The sequence below is a fragment of the Malaya genurostris genome, chromosome 3 (assembly GCF_030247185.1).
Source record: "Malaya genurostris strain Urasoe2022 chromosome 3, Malgen_1.1, whole genome shotgun sequence".
In the NCBI taxonomy this organism is placed as follows: domain Eukaryota; kingdom Metazoa; phylum Arthropoda; class Insecta; order Diptera; family Culicidae; genus Malaya; species Malaya genurostris.
Window position 1 is genome coordinate 275,964,464 of NC_080572.1, and position 21,061 is coordinate 275,985,524.

Consider the following 21,061-nt stretch of genomic DNA (forward strand, 5'->3'; position numbering starts at 1 on the left):
GAACCTCTTTATCGATTCTTCCATGTTTATTTTCTTGAGTCTGATGAATATAGCGGACATTTTTTTTACCTGTATTGCATTTTCAATTGAACTGAGTTTATTAAAGTTTTTCCTTGCTTCATTTTTACGTTGCCAGGCTTCTTCTACTTCTGCGTTCCACCATATTTTAGCGGTATACTTGTATTGTTTTGTATTCTTTTTGGTTGATTTTTTAACTTGTTTCATGAGTTCATCTGTTCCTTGTCCTTCCGAAAATTCCAAATTTGATATCTCATCGATTATCTTTTTCTTGTTTATGTATCTTTTTTCTTTGTGCTTTTCGAACTTCATGTCCATTTCTACTAGCATGTGTGCGCTTCCGCCGATATTTTGTGACAAAACTTTCCATTCGATTTTTCCGAATATTTGCGCTGAACATAGGCTGATGTCTATTGCGGTTGACGTTTTGTTCATCTCAAGTGGTACGAATGTTTTGCTTCCGTCGTTAAGGATTAACATATTTGAATTGTTTATGATATTCATTAACTCTTCTCCCTTCGTATCGCATTTCTCGTTACCCCAGAAAATGTGATGACAATTGAAATCTCCAGCTATTATTACTTTGTTGAGTGATTCTGTTTGCAGGAACACGTTGTCTAGATCAGTTTTCAGTTCTGTAGTTGTTATGTTAGGTGAGACGTAGATAGCCACAATAGTTAAATTGATTGATAAAATCCTTATAGCCACACATTGTATTTTGTCAGATTGTGTTCTGATATCGATCTGTATAAAGTTGTAGTTGTTATTTAAAAGTATTGCTGCTCCTCCGTAACCGTCGTGTCGGGAATCGAATACTCCGTGGTATCGAGAGACTCGGTATTTTTTGTCATGTTCTTCTCCTGGTTTAGACCAGGTTTCAGATAATATTACTACGTCATAATTGTTTTCGTTTATCACTCTTTGCAATTCTTGCTTATTTTTTGGAAGGCTTTGGATGTTACATTGAAGTATTTTCATTGTAGGTTTTAATTTCGAGATCTGTTTTAGAGATTGGAAAACGATTTGTCTGATTGGTTACTTATATTTTTAAAAGAAGAATTACATTGTTCATTCATTTCAAAATCTTGCTGTTGATTGAGCTCGTTTGATGTGGTCGCGTTACCTGTCTGGGATAGCGATTTTCTTATTTGAATATTGCTTGCTTTTCCATTTTGTTGTTTTGCTGCGGCTTCTGCGGCAGCTGTTCTGATTTCTTCTTTCCATTTTTCTAATTCTGTTACTTTGTGTCTATTGAATAGTGCAGTACCGTTGTTGGAATTCGTGTTGTTATTTCCCGTTGCTTTGAAAGTTCGAACTTTATTGGATAGGATTGTTGTACGTTTGTGATCAATGTTAGCTTTTGCGATTTTTCTGGGTGGGGGATTCCATTTGAATGAACCAGCTGTCATTTGAGCAAAAGATTGCGCCGGGGTCGGCTCTCCTGCTCCTTCCACTAGAGCCTCGTAATAATTTTGTGTTACGATCGGAAACTGTTCAGTTGCTTCAATAAATGTAAGGTTGCTTCGTGCCATTATGGATTGTATGTTGTTTTGCCTCTTTTTTTCTGGGCATTCGATATCCTCCGTCATGTGATTTTTGTGGCAGTGCAAACATCTTTTTTCATTTCTGCATTGTTCTGCTTCTCCTGGATTTTCGTGTATTGAAGCGCATTTCCTGCAGCGTTGTTTTCCACGACAGTTTTCGGTTCTGTGGTTGTATCTGAGACAGTTTAGGCAAAGTACTGTCTTGCGAAAGAAAGGTCTGATTTTCAATGAGCAGCAAAACAACTTTACTTGTGCAGGTATCTTTTTTGCCCTGAATGTGACACATACTCTTTGTGTCGGCTCTCTTTGTCCGTTTATGAATCTCGTTAATCTTCTCATTTCCAAGATTGGCGCTTCACTTGAAATTTCATTTATTATTTCTTCATCTTTGATATCTAACGGTACTCCCGCAATAACTCCATTTACCGTTACCAGATGTTTTGGTATATACGCTCTGTAGTTTCTACGATCTATTTCTTCATCCGTAGTAATTCTGTTTGCCAACTGGTAGTTGTTGAGATATACCATTATTTTGTTCCGACCTGCCTGTTTCACTTCTGTTATATGACCCTTGTACAATATCAATTTCTGTAGGTTTTGTGCTACTGATAGCTTGTTGATTTTTATTTCTCCATTTTTTGAGTCCTTCAGCTCCATCATGACTCTGTACGGACCAACATCGTTATCCGTATACTGAAAGTTTGTGCGTTCTTCGTTGTTCGCCATTGTGGATTCGTTCGATCTTCTTCGTTTATTAATGCTTATTTTTCAAAGCGCGCGCCTGCGTCGCCATTTTGTTTTCACGGGTGTCTTGTCGCAGAAACTTTTTTATTTTTACACTTGTCTATATTTATTGAGTCTGTTTTCTCACTAAATTTAACAATCACTTGTTCAACGTATTCTCGTCTAAATTAGCGATCTAAGAAACGGAATAAACTATTTCAACCGGCTGTCATCGCTCTGAACTAATCCTGATGCAAATATTTAAATTTTATTTCGTACTTTCCGGATCCTGTCCGCATGCCGGATGGTGTTTCGAAGTGAAAGCAAGCTCGTTCGACTATGAGGACCTATGCGACAGAAGGAAACCGTATTTCGATGGAACGAAGATAGGGAAAAATATTGCCTTAAAATTTCCGGTATCGGTCGCATTAGAGTTCCAAATGATAAGTTTAAAAGTGTGCTTTCAATCCCGTTGCGTTGTGACGGTGGTCTCGGTGGATTGCACACAAATTTTATTGTACATTCCGTCCAAAACATGAGACCAAACGAGTCCGTGATTATTCATCACGACAATGCTCGGCCATTTAATGTGACTTAAACATACACAGGAAGACATATGGAGTCGGAATGCCTTTGTCGGAATGTTTTGTTAAGAAACAACATAAAACTAGTAACTTTTCTCGGAGAAGGTTAAACGGATTTTCACAAGCTAAGATTAAAATAAAAGGGCTCATGGTGTTATAAATAAATACTGAATCTCATCTTGATATGACTTCCTGTTCCGGAGTTACAGGGTGATTGGTGTAAAAACTACTATTTCAAATTACTAACTCACTTTTCTCAGAGATGACGTAACCAATTTTTACAAACTTCTGAATTTCATCTGCATCCAACATCCGGTTCCGAAATCATAAGCTAAAGTGTGTTAAAAATTTAAAACCATCACTTAAAGGGACGAAACAAAAAACGTAAAAAAATTCTAAACTTGCCTCAAAACTAACAGATCGGCTGAAAAGTTCGTATCGTTCCTATGAGAGGGCGCCACTAGAATTAAATCCATACCATTTTCAGTTAGTACCAACCTTCAAAAGATACGTGTATAAATTTGACAGCTGTCTGATTATTAGTTTATGAGATATTGCATTTTGAGTGAAGCTACTTTTGTGGAATGGAAAAAAAGGAATTTCGTGTGTTGATGAAACACTACTTTTTGATGAAAAAAGTGCCGCCGATACCAAAAAATGGCTTGATGAGTGTTATCCAGACTCTGCACCGGACGAAGCAACAATTCGTAAGTGGTTTGCAAAATTTCGTACTGGTCATATGAGCACCGAAGACGATGAACGCAGTGGACGTCCAAAAGAGGCTGTTACCGATGAAAACGTGAAAAAATCCACAAAATGATTTTCAATGACCGTAAAGTGAAGTTGATCGAGATAGCTGACACCCTAAAGATATCAAAGGAACGTGTTGGACAAACTATTCACGAATATTTGGATATGAGAAAGCTTTGTGCAAAATGGGTGCCGCGTGAGCTCACAATCGATCAAAAACAGCAACGAAAAACCATGCTGAAATTGAACGAATTGGGCTTCAAATTGCTGCCTCATCCACCGTATTCTCCAGGTTTAACCCCTAGTGATTTTTTCCTGTTCTCAGACCTCAAGAGAATGCTCGCTGGTAAAAAATTAGAAGCAATGAAGAGGTAATCACTGAAACTGAGGCCTATTTTGAGGCAAAGGACAAATCGTACTACAAAAATGGTATCGAAAAGTTGGAAGATCGCTATAATCGCTGTATCGCCTCTGATGACAATTATGTTGAATAATAAAAACGAATTTTGGCAAAAAAATGTTTGTTTCTATTAAACGATACGAACTTTTCAGCCGAACTGTTACTTCAACTAGTAGTCATTATCAGTAGAGGGCCAAACAAACCGATTCCAGCTTTCCTGGTTGCCGGTTTCCGATTCCGGAAGCCATCGGAAATAGTAATTTTATTTTCCCAAAGGTGAGATCACTTTTCTCCGCGATGGTTGGTTTCATTTCTGCTACTCCACTCATCAGTCTTTGTGCCAGTTTGTTTTACCGTTTGAATACAGCCAAAAGTTACTGACCGACTTTGCATTTGAGTGTGATAAGCAGTGTTGGTGATTGCCGAAAATTTGACAGAAGCTGCTCGATATTTATCAATATTGTACATATACGAGGTCTGTTCAAAAAGTACCCGGAATTCTCATTTTTCTAAAAAAATATTTATTTATTCGTCTACATCTATATGGTCCCCTTCAAAGTTATCCCCCCTAGATATAATACACTTATGCCAGCGTTTTTTCCAGTCTTCGAAACACCCCTGATAGTCACTTTTTGTAATGCATCAGCGATTCTGCCTTTATCTCTTCAATCGATGAAAAACGCTGTCCTTTCATGGGTCTCTTCAACTTTGGGAACAGGAAAAAATCACACGGAGCGATATCTGGTGAATAAGGAGGTTGGGGCGATGGTAATGCGTTTGTTTTTTTGATCAAAATTCAGCAGTTTTGGAACGAATTTTGCTGCCACTCGTTTCATGCCCAAAACATTTGAAAAAATATGATGGCATGAGCCAACTGATATGCCAACTTCATCAGCAACTTCTCTAATAGTGATTCGGCGATCATCCATAATCATTTTTTCCACTTTTCCCACATTTTCATCGATTATTGACGTGCTGGGTCGACCGGAGCGTTCGTCGTCTTCAACGTCTTCGCGGCCATCTTGGAAACGCTTATACCACTCGTAAACACTTCTTATTTTCATAGCAGACTCACCGTAGGCTCTCTGTAACATTTCGCACTCTTGGTTACACTTTATTTCATTTTTCACGCAACATTTAATACAAATTCTTCAATTCTTCCATTGTTTAAACTAACAAAAATCGCCGAGCTCAAAAACACACGTCTACACCAGCCGCTACAAGACAGAATGTAAACAATGAATACAGCTGAAAATTTCACCATACATTAGGGACATATGTACCAACACAATAAAAAAAAATTTTGACCACCGGACTCTCCAGACGCGCGCAATTAAAAAATTCCGGTAACTTTTTGAACAGACCTCGTAAGCTGTTTGATGATTTTCCTCAAATGTTAACCATTTAACTGTCATATTTGTGTAGTTAGGGTAGCTCTTCTAATTTTAATTTTATTTAAATTTTTTGAAAACTTCTTTAATTTTATTTAATTTTTTTGAAAACTGTCAGAAATATTTTCGGAGTTATGGGAAACCGTTCTTATTTTTTTTTAAACTTTTAAAAGGCATTTTATGCGGAAAAAATGTTTTCGAATTTTTACCTTTTTTAATAAATATAAAAAATACTTATAGAATTCGCTCAAACTTTAGAAAAATTTTCCGAGGCCCGGAGGGCCGAATGTTATATACCAATCGATTCAGTTCGACGAACTGAGCAAATGTCCGTGTATGTGTGTGTGTTGTCAACTAAGAAGTCGAGATCTCAGAGATGGCTGGACCGATTTTGATCAAACTAGTCGCAAATGAAAGGTCTCCCCGTCACCCAAAACGCTATCGAATGGTTTTGAGATAGGATGTTTACTTTTTGAGTTATACGGAGTTTTATGTCAAAATTTTTTGACAGTATCTGTCTCAATTGACCTTGAAACCAGAATATATTCTCAGACTTAGATTCCGCACGGTAATACCTATCCAACAAGCCATAGATTGTTAAAATCCGTCCATTTTTAACGGAGATATCAAAATTTTTGTGTAAACGACATTTCCCCCTATTCCAGCAGTAGAAGTTTTGAGCGCTGTCTGGCAAAGAAATGCTTTGGAGTAACATAAAACACGATTTTTTATACTGTTACAAACATTTATTTCTAAGTACCCAAATTACTGTGTACAGCATGATATTTTGCCTCGGACCTATTTTAGCACGGTTCGTTTTTGGCAACATAATTGTTCGAATATGACATAAATAAATTAGATGATGGCTGCATTTTCGAGTTAAAAGCATTTCCATAATTATATTGATTTAAGCTACTTACAGCAATAAATGTTGGGAGGACATAACACTCATATACCATTCGAATCAGTTCGTCGAGATCAGCAAATGCGTGTGTGACAAATAATTTCACGTAATTCACTCGGAGGTGGCTCAACCGTTTTCTACAAACTCAGATTTATATGAAAAGTCGTATGCTCTCAAACAAGGTTCCTGAATTACGTTTGGTTCCGACCTCTGGTTCCGGAGCTACAGGAGGACATGTGAAACGAAATTAAAATTGTGTAACTCATTTTTCTCGTAAATGGCTGAACCGTTTTAAGATTCAAATGAAGTCTAAGAATTATCTAAAATTCAAATGAAAAGTCTTTAGATTCTATAAGACATCTTGCTTTTCAGTCAGATCCAACTTCCGGTTTTGTAGATACAGGGTGATTAGTATGAAAATGTCTATTTCACATAAATTAATCAGGTTTATCGGGTTTGCAGATTTGTATAGTCGATAACCAAATAAACTTATTTCATTTTTGGTTGTATTCAGTTTTCGTTTCGGAAGGCACCCAAAAATTTAATTCGCACTACGATTCTTCAAAGATGTCTACATTGATTTTCAAACATCTTGAAGCAAATGTAAACTATACAGCTACTCGGGTGAATTTGTCTGACTTCGGCTACACCGAATTTCGAATTCCGGTTCCAGTATCGAATCGTTTCTCAAAGCTCAATCGTTTTCTCAAAAAAAGCCAAATCGAATTTCAAAAACAAAAATTCAAATTAAAATATATCCAATTTTATCCAATTCTGGAATTGTAGGACGATGAATTTTTAAAATTCTAAGCGATATAGAAGATGACAATACCGAAAAGCTTTAAAGTTGGACTCAAAAATATTGGGATTTATTCGTCATATGGCCATACAAATCGGTTTAGGTTATGCTGGTTCCTGAATAGCGGCTCTGGAAGTACCTTAAATTACCCTAAACTCTAAACGAGATATTACTTCGACATATCATGGAATGTTTAATCAATTGTAACACTTTCAGATTCAAATTCGATCCGATTTGCAGTTTCGACATTACAGAGTAATAAGTGATTAAAATCGCAAATTGCACTTAAAACGACGGTCATTAGAATAATGTCATGAAAACTGAAACACCGAAGAATATTCATGCAAAAAACACATGCGGATTGATAAAAAAAAGGTATCATCTCTCTGCTAGGTGGATTAAGCACGCTTTTTTATTCGCACTTACAATTTTGGTACCACCCTAGATTCTACATAAACAACAAACCTTTTTTGAGTACATTACGCTGTAATTTTTTCAGATTTAAAATAATGTGGACAGGTATAATATCAGACTTAAAAAAAATAAATCATTCGGAAAACCATGCGTCTCCATCAACTTATCATCATCCGATGGAGACGCATGCTATTTAGTTCTAAAATCAAATATCATATGCCCTTAGAACTAAATACCATGCGTTTCCATCTACAACTTGAGTTCTGGGCTTAAGAAAGAATTTTTACAAGGAAGGACCGGCGAGAGAAACATGAATCAGAACTAATGAATTGACAAATATTTAGGTTTTAATATACGGTTTAAAGTTTTTATTTATGAACTGATAAGTCATTTTACATTTATTTTATTCAAATCAAATAATAACTATATTTAGTGACAATTCTAACGAATATTGAAATTATAGTTATTTTGCAGAAAAAAGTTTTCCTAGATACCAAGCGCAAAATCAAGGAAAATTCGAAACCAAGCGAAATCTAAAAAATTATCAGCTTTAAGGTAAAATGTTCGTCAACGTTCTGTTCACATGGTATAAATAGCCAAATTGCTTGAAATTGCTCAACACTACAGCTAAAATCAAACGGCTTAAGCTCATAAAAACGTATAAATCAAACTGGGATCGAACTGACAGTGAATCAATCGAAACAAAATATTCGAGAGGAAAAGGCTTTAAAATATAACAGCTTGCTACTTGAATAATGGGGCGTGGCGACGATATCGTAGTGGACTCATTCACTTATGACACAAAAAAAGTAATACGTCACCACACAAAATTACCTAACGGTGTATAAACCACAGTTTTCAACAGCTACTTGAAGATCCACCTTTCATACGTACAGCTGAAATTGGACAGCTACGATTGGTTGGGCATGTCATCAGGATAACGGATGGAAAACATTTGTTCAATGTGATTTTCAGGCTCAAGAAAAAGAGAAGCATAGCGAGCAAGGTGGATCGATTAAATGGAGGGTGAAACATGCAGTATCCGAGTCTTGAATGAGTGGTCATAGTCTGAGCTGTATGGAGACAACTTCTAGATACAGAATAGACGGGCTCAAGCTGATACGTGAGACAAGTACACCATGAAACATCAGAAAAAACCACTAAGTTCAAGTAAATTCTATGTACTATATTTGCGAAAGCGTTTGAAGTTCGATTTTTATACATTGCTTAGTTTTTCGTTCATTAATATTTCGATTATAGAAATAAAACAATACGATTTTCCGAAACTGTTTAATAAAGGGGTCCTCTTCAGGAAATAGCAAAAAAAAACTGGAAATATTGAGTTTAGAAGAAAATGTTGTGTGTACAGAAAATCGACGGTGCGAATTAATACGTTCTTTTTGGGTCTTCGGGACATGCTGCAGGTGCTTCGACATGATTTCTATCTGGTTTCTAATATTTCTTAGGACTGCTAATGGCCAACCTCGAAACCTCCAGACTATCCCGCACGATGTTGAAGTTAGAAACTGGCACAATTTTCCCGTCGATATTCACGAAGTTTCCTACACCACCTCATGAAAAACTGCACCAGACCATATAATTTCCTCCCTCATATTCCACCGTGCATCTGTGGCTTAAGACGTTTGATTTTAATTGTCTTGAAGAGCAATTTCAGGCAACTTGTCTATTCATGCCATATGCAACAGAATGTCGACGAACAGTTTGCCCTAAAACTAATAGCTCAAGAGTTTTTTTTTTGGATTTGGTCATGGTGTCTGGTGAATACCTTTGTCTGCAAACGAACAAAAAATTTTTAATATTCCTCAGAACTTCCACTAAATATATAAAAAATATAATATTGAAGTTAACTACTGTATATTCATATTATTTTGAATACAATAAATGTTAGAAAAATTACTTATCAGTTCAGTATAATAAAAACCAAATATTTGTCAATTCATTAGTTCTGATTCATGTTTGCCTAACTGGTCGTTCCTTATGAATTACAACCATCCGCTGGCTCACATGTTCATTAATGCATTCCCTACATCATTGCTTGGTAAATCAAGACAGTCCCCTTTTTTAGAGACATTTACTACATCTAACCCACACGAATATCCATATAACCTTACTAAGTTGTGCAAAAAGTATCTATGATCTTCAAAAGGTATCAATAAAATCTCGTCAAATTAAATAAGTTTTGTCATCACTCCTCCTCTTAGGCAGAATTGCTACGCTTCCTCCCCTATAAAAATACCCTTCAAGATCATCTCTGAAGAGCAAGAAGTACCTGTGCCAAGCTTGGTGGCAATCCGTTCAGTAGTTTCGGAGTTATGCCCCCCATTTTAGAGGCCCTTACTACCTGAGGTATGCAAGATGTATTTATGGTCTTAAAAAAGTATCGTTTCTTGTCAAATTAAATGAATTTTCCATGACCCCCCCACCATTTAAGATTACTTGCTACGCTCCCTCTCCCATAAAAATACTCTTATGACCATATCTGAAGAGCAAGAAGTATCTGTGCTAAGTTTGATAGAAATCCGTTCAGTAGTTTCGGAGTTATGCCGTTACATCCCCCTTTTTTAAAGGCACTTGCTGCATTCACCCCCCATATACATCATAGCTTAGTTATGGAAAACGTTTGCATGGTCTTCAAAAATTGATCGATTCTTGGCAAATGTTAAAAAATTTTTCATGTATCGATTCTTGTCAAATTAGATAATTTTTAATAGACCCCCTTTGTTAAGGACACTTGCTACGCTCCCTCACCCTATAAAAATATTCTAATAACCATCTCTGAAGAGCAAGAAGTACATGTGCCAAGTTTGATAGCAATCCGTTAACTAGTGCCGGAGTTATGCCATTTCAAACATTACACCCCCTTACTAAAGAGACTTGCTACATCCGTCCCCCATATAGTCATATCTGAGATATGTGAAATGTTTCTAAGGTCTTCAAAAAATATCGATTTTCGTTAAGTTATATGATTTTTTTCATGACCCCTCCTTGTTTATTACTTTTGCTACGCTCCTTTCTCCTATATAAATACGCTTATGACCTCTCTAAATAGCTAGAAGTACATGTGCCAAGTTGGAAAGCAATCCATTCAATACTTTCGGAGTTATACCGTTACAAAAATTACACCCCCCTATTTAAAGGCACTTGCTACATCCGACCCCGTATAGTCATATCTAAGGTATGCAAAATGTTTCTATGGTCTTCATAACGTATCGATTCTCGTCAAGTTATATGAGTTCTTTCATAACCCCTCTCTGTTGATGACACTAACTACGCTCCCTGTCCCCATAAAAATATTCTTATAACCATTTCTGAAGAGCAAGAAGTACATGTATCAAGTTTGATAGCAATCGGTTAATTAGTTCCGGAGTTATGCCGTTTTATACATTACACCCCCCCCCTTCTGAAGGCTTACCCTTTTTAAAAATACCCTTATGGCCATCTTAGTAGACCAAGAAGTATCTGTGCCAAGTTTGGTGGCAATCCGTTCAGTAGTTTCGGAGTTATGCTGTTTTAAGCATTACACCCCCCTTTTTAAGGGCACTTGCTGCATCCACCCCCCGTATATTCATATCTAAGGTATGCAAAATGTTTCTATGGTCATGAATTTTTTCATGACCCCCGCTGTTAATGACACTTGCTACGCTCCCTCCCCTATATAAATACTCCTTAAACCATCTCTGAAATGTAAGAAGTACCTGTGCTAAGTTTTGTGGCAAACCGTTCAGTAGTTCCGAAGTTATGTCGTTACAAACATACAAACTTGAATTCGTTTTTATATATAAAGATAGATTGGTCATGAAAATTTACGAATCAAGCGTTTGATAAAGCCCAGCATACTGTTTGCTTCATTAATTATTGTATTTGAAGTTGATGAAGTTTTTAAGTTGATGAAAAAGTTTTTCGTTTACAATTTTTTCAAATAATTTGGGAATGCAAGAGATAATGGCTATTCCACGGTAGTTCCGAATTTTAGATTTTGCACCAGGTATAAATATTGGTAAAAGAAAGGAAGATTTCCTTGCCTTAGGAAAAGTACATTTATTAAGAGATAAGTTAAAAAGTAGTTGTAGTGGAAGTGTGAGTTCTTCAGCAAGATTTTTTGAGAATATTGGTGGTTATTCTGTCAGGTCCAGGCCCTTTTGAGGCGTCTAAGTTTTTCAGTGCTGTCGAAATGTCATGTTCTGATAGATAGTTTACAGATATGGGTTTGAAAAATGCTGGTATGAATGAAAAGTATTCACGGTCACGGTCAGTTTCTGAATACGATGTGTATACTTCTTGAAAAAAATTGCAAACTGTTTGCAGATTTCTATACTATTTTTTCCTACATGTCCGTTGAGATGCATTTGAGATGAAAAATTGTTACTTTGTAGTTTGGTTTTCGTGTAGTTAAAAAATTCATAGGACAAGTCTTTATTTCGTTTTCAATTTTGCATTTATATTTTTCATGTGCTGCATTTATGGCTATTTTGAGCTGATTGCATAGGTCTATGTAATTTTGGAGATGAGTGTCATTTTTTTCTTGTTTGTAAATTTTGTGTGCTATTTGTTTTGTATTTGTTTCAGATGTTTCAGTTGGGCATTGAACCATACAGGTAATTTGCTATTTTAATTTTTCTTCTTCTTTTCTTCGGTAAAGTTTCTACTAATATGTTGTTTATAATTTGATAAAGTTTGTCAACTTCGTCGTCGACATTTCCTTCTATACTCAATACATTTCGCCAATTAATTATACTTAGTCTACGCTCGAGTTCTTCAGTCCACAGTCCAGTCCACAGTTTCCGAGTGGCAATGATTGTAAAAAAGTGCGTACAAAAAAGTGATCTCACCATCCGTTCTAAGCAAATGGTTTGTCATTGTGAGGACGAGTGCAAAGTTTTAACCAAATTACAGTATGAGAAGCTCATAACTAAAACCAAATATTTGTTGAACTGACTTGCGCCGTGCTTTCAATCGTTTCCTACTAGCTTCATGCTAAATTTTCAGCTTGTAGGAAAATCTAAACGTCATCCACTTTCAGTAATAACAAACTACGTTTCTCTGTCACGTCACGTCTTTCCACTTGGGTGAACGACAGTCACAAACATTAGACTGCAGTCGGGAATGGCAGGTGATTTGCCTATTTCAACACTACATTTCCGTGCTATAATAAAATTGTTTTTTACTCGAAACTAATATTTTCGAACAGACTCAACGTGTAGAGCCAATTCGATTGGAACATCAATAATGGAGATAGATAAGATCTCATAACCTTTCTAGTTCAAATGTCAAAGCACCATCCACAAAAGTACGTGATTTCCCAAACACACACAAGCACAGTCTCTAGCGCCCGGATTGATGACAGACGACGACGACGGGAAATTGCTTTCGCTGTCTGCTCTGTTTGGGGCTATTAAAATGATTGCCCCGTTCGGGTGTAAATCGTCGAGATTCATCAATGACCGCTTCTAATGGGGCAGTTTAATTCCGGAACTATTGCTCCTCGTTAGGTTCCAGTTGTGAGTAGAAATAGTAGTTTTTTCGAAGGTAACAAATCTGACTCGGGCGAAACGTCACAGGTTTCTTCAAAGTAGGCCATGATTCGGCGGATTTTTCAAATTAAACGTGACGCAGCGTCAATGACGCATGCTTCGGTTGGAGCCTGTACCAGTGAATGGGAGGAGGAAAATTTTTCGGGGAGGAAAGATCAAGTTGTTCCAGCATCTTGTGTTGATTTAATTACGAGGGATAATTAAATCAGCGCTTAGGTAAATATCCTTTCCGAAGCAACTGGCTTCCGTTGTCTTCCCGTTCCACACGTGGAGGGTTATCAATTTCAATTCAGGCAAAGTTCAAGCTTCCATTGAATCGGACGCAAAGAAGGATATCTTCCTTTTGGGTTGTAATTTGCACAAATTGCCTCGCATCATCAAACCTCAGGAAATGGAAGAAATTAGTTACTAACATTTTCGACCAGCAAATTTTGCGGTTCACCAGGAAACATTTTTAGGAGTCGCTATGGGCAAAAATGTCAAACCAGAATACAATAAAAACTAAGGTTATTTTCTTGAGTGATTTTGAATGAGAAATGTCAAAATGAGAATATTTTTATCTAGATAAAATCGAATCGAATTTTTAGCAAATGTGAGATTCTTTTTGATACTGTATTTATGAGTGCTCCACTTTGCTATAAATTTTCTAGGTTGCCCTCGGTAGAACTAACACAATTACGGCCCAAACCGTACTAATTGAAAAAGTTTCTGAGCCATCCCTCGACGATCCCTGCTTGCTTTGATCATACTCGTGTTTGCTTCAAACCTTAACGCTTGTCGGTGGTCCCCTCCCGGGGGGGCCAGTCGTTATGGCGAAACGTAGCAAAATTAGCACCCTACTGTTGACTGAAAATTATGTTATTCAAAATTTCCCCTAAGATTGAGATAGAGATATTACCTCAAGGGCAGAGATTGGTCATTAAAAAAAAACGGTACGAAGCTTATGTGTGAAATAACATAAAAACGTTGAGTGAAATAAAGCAAAAATCCGAAAATCTTTCTGTTTAATTCCACCATTTTTTGCTTCGTTTTCTGGACAGATATGCAGGGGAAAAAACTAGTTCCAGCCATAACTGCTGTCAAATCCATACATTTGACAGCAGTTGGGGACGAAACTGAGTTAGGTTTTGTTTCAAGCGAAAACGCCATGAACTATTCACAATAAAATTAAAAAATGATGAATGAAAATGACGTAAATCAAGGCATGTTGTATTTTTTTAAACCTGATTTTTTTTATCTACTCTGGTATCAAATAAAGTTGAAATAACTGTGAAATTACTGACATGACTAATTTTTACATTTCTGGATGTTAATTTTAGCTCGATGACAACGCCTTTTTTCATGTGCATCTGTCGTGACGTAAATTTACATGTTTTTTTTGTGCTGTGTCAGTTTCATGCCTGACTACCTTCAATCACTATTGTTTCTCGAAATTACAAACAAATATTCGCTGTGTTCATTGAAAAATACATAAAATGTCTCTATCTTTAATTTTTTTACATTTAAATATATGCGGGGCAGAGCACCCAATCGTGCAAAATTTGGACAAATATATACTTTTCAGGCACAGCTTAAAAAAATATGAAAATGCACTTCGGCATAGTAATATTCATCACGTTAAAATTAACCGTGTAAACACACTTCGAGTGAATTTTTCTGCTATATATCATGCACATGTAACGAATGATTCAAATCGTGTAAATTTCAGCTTGGACTTGGAAATTTTTGACAGCCTAATTTACACAGAAAACAAAATGAAAATTATTGTTGACGCAAATCCACAAATCCAAATATGTAAAACTGACTTAATTTTACAGGAACGACATAAATATCTGTAAAACATACCCAGTTTTTAAAGCAAGCATGCAAACGGACATGTTTCAGCACTAAGAAATATGTCAAGATACAATAAATAGGTATGTTAGATCAACTGTAAATATTAGTCATTTTTGACGCAAATTTACATGATTTTGTCCAGGTGTGTAGATTTTACTCAATTCGCTCATTTTCCCGAAATCACTCCAATAATTTTACACGATTTTGCGTGGAACAGCCTTGACGCAAGAATTACGTTCAAGTTTGAGACGGTGGATTTTGGTATTTTCGAAAACATTACTCCTGCTATCAATATTGTAAAATCACATCTCCGTCCTTGTAAATTCTAATTCCACGTTCCAGTTTTCAGTTTTCAGTTTTCAGTTTTCAGTTTTCAGTTTTCAGTTTTCAGTTTTCAGTTTTCAGTTTTCAGTTTTCAGTTTTCAGTTTTCAGTTTTCAGTTTTCAGTTTTCAGTTTTCAGTTTTCAGTTTTCAGTTTTCAGTTTTCAGTTTTCAGTTTTCAGTTTTCAGTTTTCAGTTTTCAGTTTTCAGTTTTCAGTTTTCAGTTTTCAGTTTTCAGTTTTCAGTTTTCAGTTTTCAGTTTTCAGTTTTCAGTTTTCAGTTTTCAGTTTTCAGTTTTCAGTTTTCAGTTTTCAGTTTTCAGTTTTCAGTTTTCAGTTTTCAGTTTTCAATTTTCAGTTTTCAGTTTTCAGTTTTCAGTTTTCAGTTTTCAGTTTTCAGTTTTCAGTTTTCAGTTTTCAGTTTTCAGTTTTCAGTTTTCAGTTTTCAGTTTTCAGTTTTCAGTTTTCAGTTTTCAGTTTTCAGTTTTCAGTTTTCAGTTTTCAGTTTTCAGTTTTCAGTTTTCAGTTTTCAGTTTTCAGTTTTCAGTTTTCAGTTTTCAGTTTTCAGTTTTCAGTTTTCAGTTTTCAGTTTTCAGTTTTCAGTTTTCAGTTTACAGTTTTCAGTTTTCAGTTTTCAGTTTTCAGTTTTCAGTTTTCAGTTTTCAGTTTTCAGTTTCCAGTTTTCAGTTTTCAGTTTTCAGTTTTCAGTTTTCAGTTTTCAGTTTTCAGTTTTCAGTTTTCAGTTTTCAGTTTTCAGTTTTCAGTTTTCAGTTTTCAGTTTTCAGTTTTCAGTTTTCAGTTTTCAGTTTTCAGTTTTCGGTTTTCAGTTTTCAGTTTTCAGTTTTCAGTTTTCAGTTTTCAGTTTTCAGTTTTCAGTTTTCAGTTTTCAGTTTTCAGTTTTCAGTTTTCAGTTTTCAGTTTTCAGTTTTCAGTTTTCAGTTTTCAGTTTTCAGTTTTCAGTTTTCAGTTTTTAGTTTTTAGTTTTAGTTTAGTTTAGGGTTCTGTACAACAATATCAGAATCAGATGCCGGGAGAGACATTTTCCCACCGACTGTGATGGCATATGATAGAAGTCCAACAAAGATTCTAGACATCCCTAGCGGTTTGGACTAGCTCAGTTTGTTCTGATTTATACTACGTAAAATATTACACCTTAAAATGCAGAAAAAGAGTTCATTTTTTATGAGAAAAAAGTATATATTTTGCTCAATATGAACTCCTAATGTGGTAGGAGAAGTTAAACTTGAATTACTTTGCACTGATGAGCCGAAGACGAATGGAGAATTAAACTTGTTGTTGATATGTTTGCCATATTTTCCCTCTTCTTTGCATTATTGTAGTAATTTAACTCGAATCCTAGCTTGAGGTCAACCTCCGGTTCCAGTATTATGAAAAAATGAGTTTTAAAATTTTAAACCGTTTTTCAAAGTGACGATGACGTGACAGGTCTTTAAAATTGTTCCATTTCATAGTTGGTTCGAAGCTTCTAAATGCCAGAATCCAAACTAATTAATTTCGTTTCCGGTTCTTGCAAATTGTGTTCCTCCATGTTTATTTCATCTCTTCAAATATATTTTCGCTTGAAGCTTTTTCCGGGTCAACTCAAAATACACACACTTCAAACGATCGATTCCGCTTCCCTATAAGAAATGCTTCACCGCTCAGTCGCTCGACGTTCAAACGATCAAAGACCGAAGAAAGAGAAATATTTTTGTCTGTCAAAGAAAGGCACGTAGAATTATTTCATCCGGAAAAAAATGGGAACTCCCGTCTTTAGTCTCTAGTCCAACCTTTCTCGGAATTACCTTCAGTTAACCTTTTCCTCCTTCTCTGGTCAAAACGCTATGAATATTGATGGTGTAGTGAAATAATCAAATTTCCACAATTCGTACAGCGCACAAATTAACGAGGGCCAATCATTCCAGTCAACAATAACCGTTTGCTGCGCAATCAGGCGTATGGAACAAAGGAAAAGCGATTGCATTGTGCCACATTAGCATAATTTTTCCCGTCCTTAAATGTCGAGCAATATTGAGTAATAAAAAAACTGGAGCTTATCCAATTCGGTTGGAATCTACTTTGGTTTCCAAGAAAAAACTAATGAGTTCGATAATCATTTCCAATCGAATCCCGTTGTATGACCCTGAAAACGGAAAAGTTGCACCCCTGACGTTGGTCATGGCTTACTGTGTGATTCGATTATGGTGACACGACGATCCAACAACTTTCCGAAATTGATTGTGACGCTGCGTCAGTAACGCAGTCGTCTGTTATTAGCGTTATTTTCTGTTCTTCTTCTTCTTTTTCTTTTTGTAATGTAGCGAAATTCACTTTGTAGGAAACGAAGCAAGGCAAAAGGTCAGCCAAGCAATTTAATATTCATCAGATTTTCCCCCGTCACCAATAGCCAGCCAGCACAGAAAACTAATCACGGAAATCTGTTTCTCCTTCTTTTTTTTCTCGTTCCAGAGTACGGGTAGAATACTATGTAAATGAAAACACATTCAAAGAAAGACTGCAACTATATTTTATAAAAAATCAAAGATCAAGTAAGTATGCACTTCCTTTTTTGCTGAGAATTGCTGCTGTGACACTGACATGAACGGTTTGTAAATAGTAGATTTGCCACAATCCTCTCAGTTCCATAATTTATCCTATTTATGAAAACCCGAATGAAAACCATTCAATGCAAAGTGAATCGCACAGGACGGAAATAATTTTACTGCAGTCCAAATTAATAATTCTAGGTCATTTTTACGCTCGTGAACGATTATCTTGTCAAGTTGTTGTAGTCCGCATTTGAGTAGATTTACTGTCAGTAGATCCGCAGTAACAGTATTTACCGAAAACCCCACAGTCATTATTTATTCATTTAGTTATAGTATGGAACTCTTGATTGCAACGATGCCTAATTAAGGTCCCGACGAATCATTTGAGGCATGCCGTTCTCATAGAACCTAATTGAACTTGTATGTAATCATTAGCTAGATAAAGAACGTTAAATTAATAAAGAGCATCAAAAACTCTAGGAAAATCAAAAAAAGCATCAACAGAGTAGTCTTCTACAATGCGGTTTACAGGGCATATGTCAAAGCAGACAGTTCGCCCACAGTGCTTTGATCACAGCAGGCGTCCCACTATAATCTTTTTTTTTTTTTTTTTTTTTTTTTTTTTTTTTTTAAATAACTATTTATTGGAATATGAGTTAAAATTAAATTATTAAGATTTAAATTGGGTGTTCAGCCACAAGTGGTGACTTTTCAGCCCTGTTATATATATATATGATTTGGTTATTACCATGAAGACATCATTTGCTTCCGCAATTCTGAGATTTTTGTGTAGGGAAAATTCTAAACCTACTTGTATTGTGTAATGGGGAAAAGGAACTTATATACTAACTTACTAACTAATACAGAGAACGAATCGATTCAATTGAAGATTGCATCGATTTTTGTCGGAATTTGCTTATAATATTATGTGACATTACATCTAATGGTTCTATATTTGTGAGTCTGTGTAACTCATTTGTACTAAACCAGGGAGGACGCTTCAGAATCATTTTCAGAATTTTATTCTGAATCCTTTGAAGCGTTTTCTTCCTGGTGGAACAACAGCTTGACCAAATTGGTACCGCATAAAGCATGGCTGGTCTGAAAATTTGTTTATAAATTAACAATTTGTTTTTTAGACAGAGCTTAGAATTTCTGTTTATAAGAGGATATAAACATTTAATATATTTATTACACTTTGCCTGGATTCCTTCAATGTGATCCTTGAAAGTGAGTTTTTTGTCATACGTTAAACCTAAGTATTTAGCTTGATCAGACCATGTCAATTCCAAGCCATTCAATTTGAGAATGTGATTATTGTTTGGTTTAAGAAAAGAAGCTCTTGGCTTGTGAGGAAAGATAATTAATTGCGTTTTTGCTGCATTTGGTTTAATTTTCCATTTTGACAGATAATCACTGAAAATATTTAAACTTCTTTGTAGGCGACTGCAGATCACTCTTAGATTTCTACCTGTGGCTAACAGACTTGTGTCGTCACAGAATAACGATTTCTGACAACCAACGGGTAGATTTGGAAGATCAGAAGTGAAAATATTATACAAGATTGGAGCTACACTCGAACCCAGGGGAACACCGGCTCATACGGGTAGCAATTCAGATTTACAATTCTGATAGCTAACCTGAAGAGTACGATCAGTTAAATAATTTTGAATCATTTTGATCAAATAAATAGGAAACTGGAAATCAGACATTTTTGCTATTAAACCTTTGTGCCAAACACTGTCGAATGCTTTTTCTATGTCTAGAAGAGCAACTCCAGTGGATAACCCAGAAGATTTATTTGATTTTATCATGTTCGTTACTCTGACAAGTTGATGAGTAGTTGAATGTTCATGACGAAATCCAAACTGCTCTGGTAAAAAAATTGAATTCTCATTTATATGAGTCATCATTCTTAACAAGATAATTTTTTCAAAAAGTTTACTGATAGAAGAAAGTAAGCTAATTGGGCGATAACTTGATGTTTCTGCTGGGTTTTTATCAGGTTTTAGGATAGGAATTACTTTAGCGTTTTTCCATCTTTTTGGGAAGTAAGCTAATGAAAAACACTTGTTGAAAATTTTAACCAGGAGTCTCAAGGCAACATCGGGAAGATTTTTAATAAGAATATTAAAAATTCCATCATTACCAGGAGCCTTCATGTTTTTAAGTTTTCTAATAATTGATTTAATTTCATCAAAATTCGTCTCAATAATGTCATCGTGTGATAACACTTGAGTTGAAATATGATCATATTTCAGTGAGACTTCATTTTCAATAGGACTCACAACGTTCAAATTAAAATTGTGGACACTCTCGAACTGCTGAGCAAGTTTTTGAGCTTTTTCGCCATTTGTAAGAAGTATTTGATTTCCTTCCTTGAGAGCAGGAATAGGTTTCTGAGGTTTCTTAAGAACCTTAGAAAGTTTCCAGAAAGGTTTAGAATATGGTTTAATTTGTTCAACTTCTTTAGCGAAATTTTCATTTCGCAAAAGAGTAAATCTATGTTTAATTTCTTTTTGTAAATCCTTAACTATGTTTTTCATAGCAGGATCACGAGAACGTTGATATTGTCGTCGACGAACATTCTTCAACCGAATGAGCAGTTGAAGATTGTCATCGATGATAGGAGAATTTAATTTAGTTTGAGCTTTGGGAACTGAAAGATTTCTAGCTTCGATAATATAATGATTCAAATTATCAATTGCTGTGTCGATATCCGCAGAATTTTCTAAAATAGTTTCATGATCCACATGATTTTCAATGTGAGATCTGTAATCCAACCAATTTGCTCTATGATAGTTGAAAATAGAACTAATTCGATTAATTATAGCTTCGTTGGAAAGTCTGAATGTTACAGGAAGATGATCTGAGTCAAAATCAGCATGAGTAATCGGTTCACTACAAATGTGACTTTGATCTGTTAGAACCAGATCAATTGTAGACGGGTTTTTCACGGAAGAGAAACAAGTAGGATTACTGGGATGAAGAACTGTAAAGTAACCAGCTGAGAGTTGATTATGAAGTATTTTACCATTACTGTTATTTTGCCTACAATTCCACTGGACATGCTTAGCATTTAAGTCCCCTATTACGAAAAATTTCGATCGATATCTTGTAAGTTTTTGCAAATCGCCTTTAAAGAAATTTAATTGTTCGCCGGTGCATTGGAATGGCAAATATGCTCCAGCGATGAAATAAATTCCATGAATGGTTTCAACTTCGATTCTCAAGCTTTCAATAACTTTAGTATTGAAAGAAGGTAAAATTCGATGTT

General features: G+C 35.6%; 1 protein-coding gene across 14 annotated transcripts in view; it reads left to right on the forward strand.

The window, feature by feature from the left end:
• LOC131439036 (potassium channel subfamily T member 1) overlaps nucleotides 1-21,061 on the forward strand; it is a 440,000-nt gene that overhangs the window by 279,376 nt on the left and 139,563 nt on the right. For all 14 annotated transcript variants that reach the window (XM_058609546.1, XM_058609553.1, XM_058609541.1 and 11 more), the window contains one exon: nucleotides 17,705-17,784. In XM_058609546.1, the coding sequence (XP_058465529.1) occupies nucleotides 17,705-17,784 (80 nt within the window). The remainder of the gene's footprint in view (nucleotides 1-17,704; nucleotides 17,785-21,061) is intronic.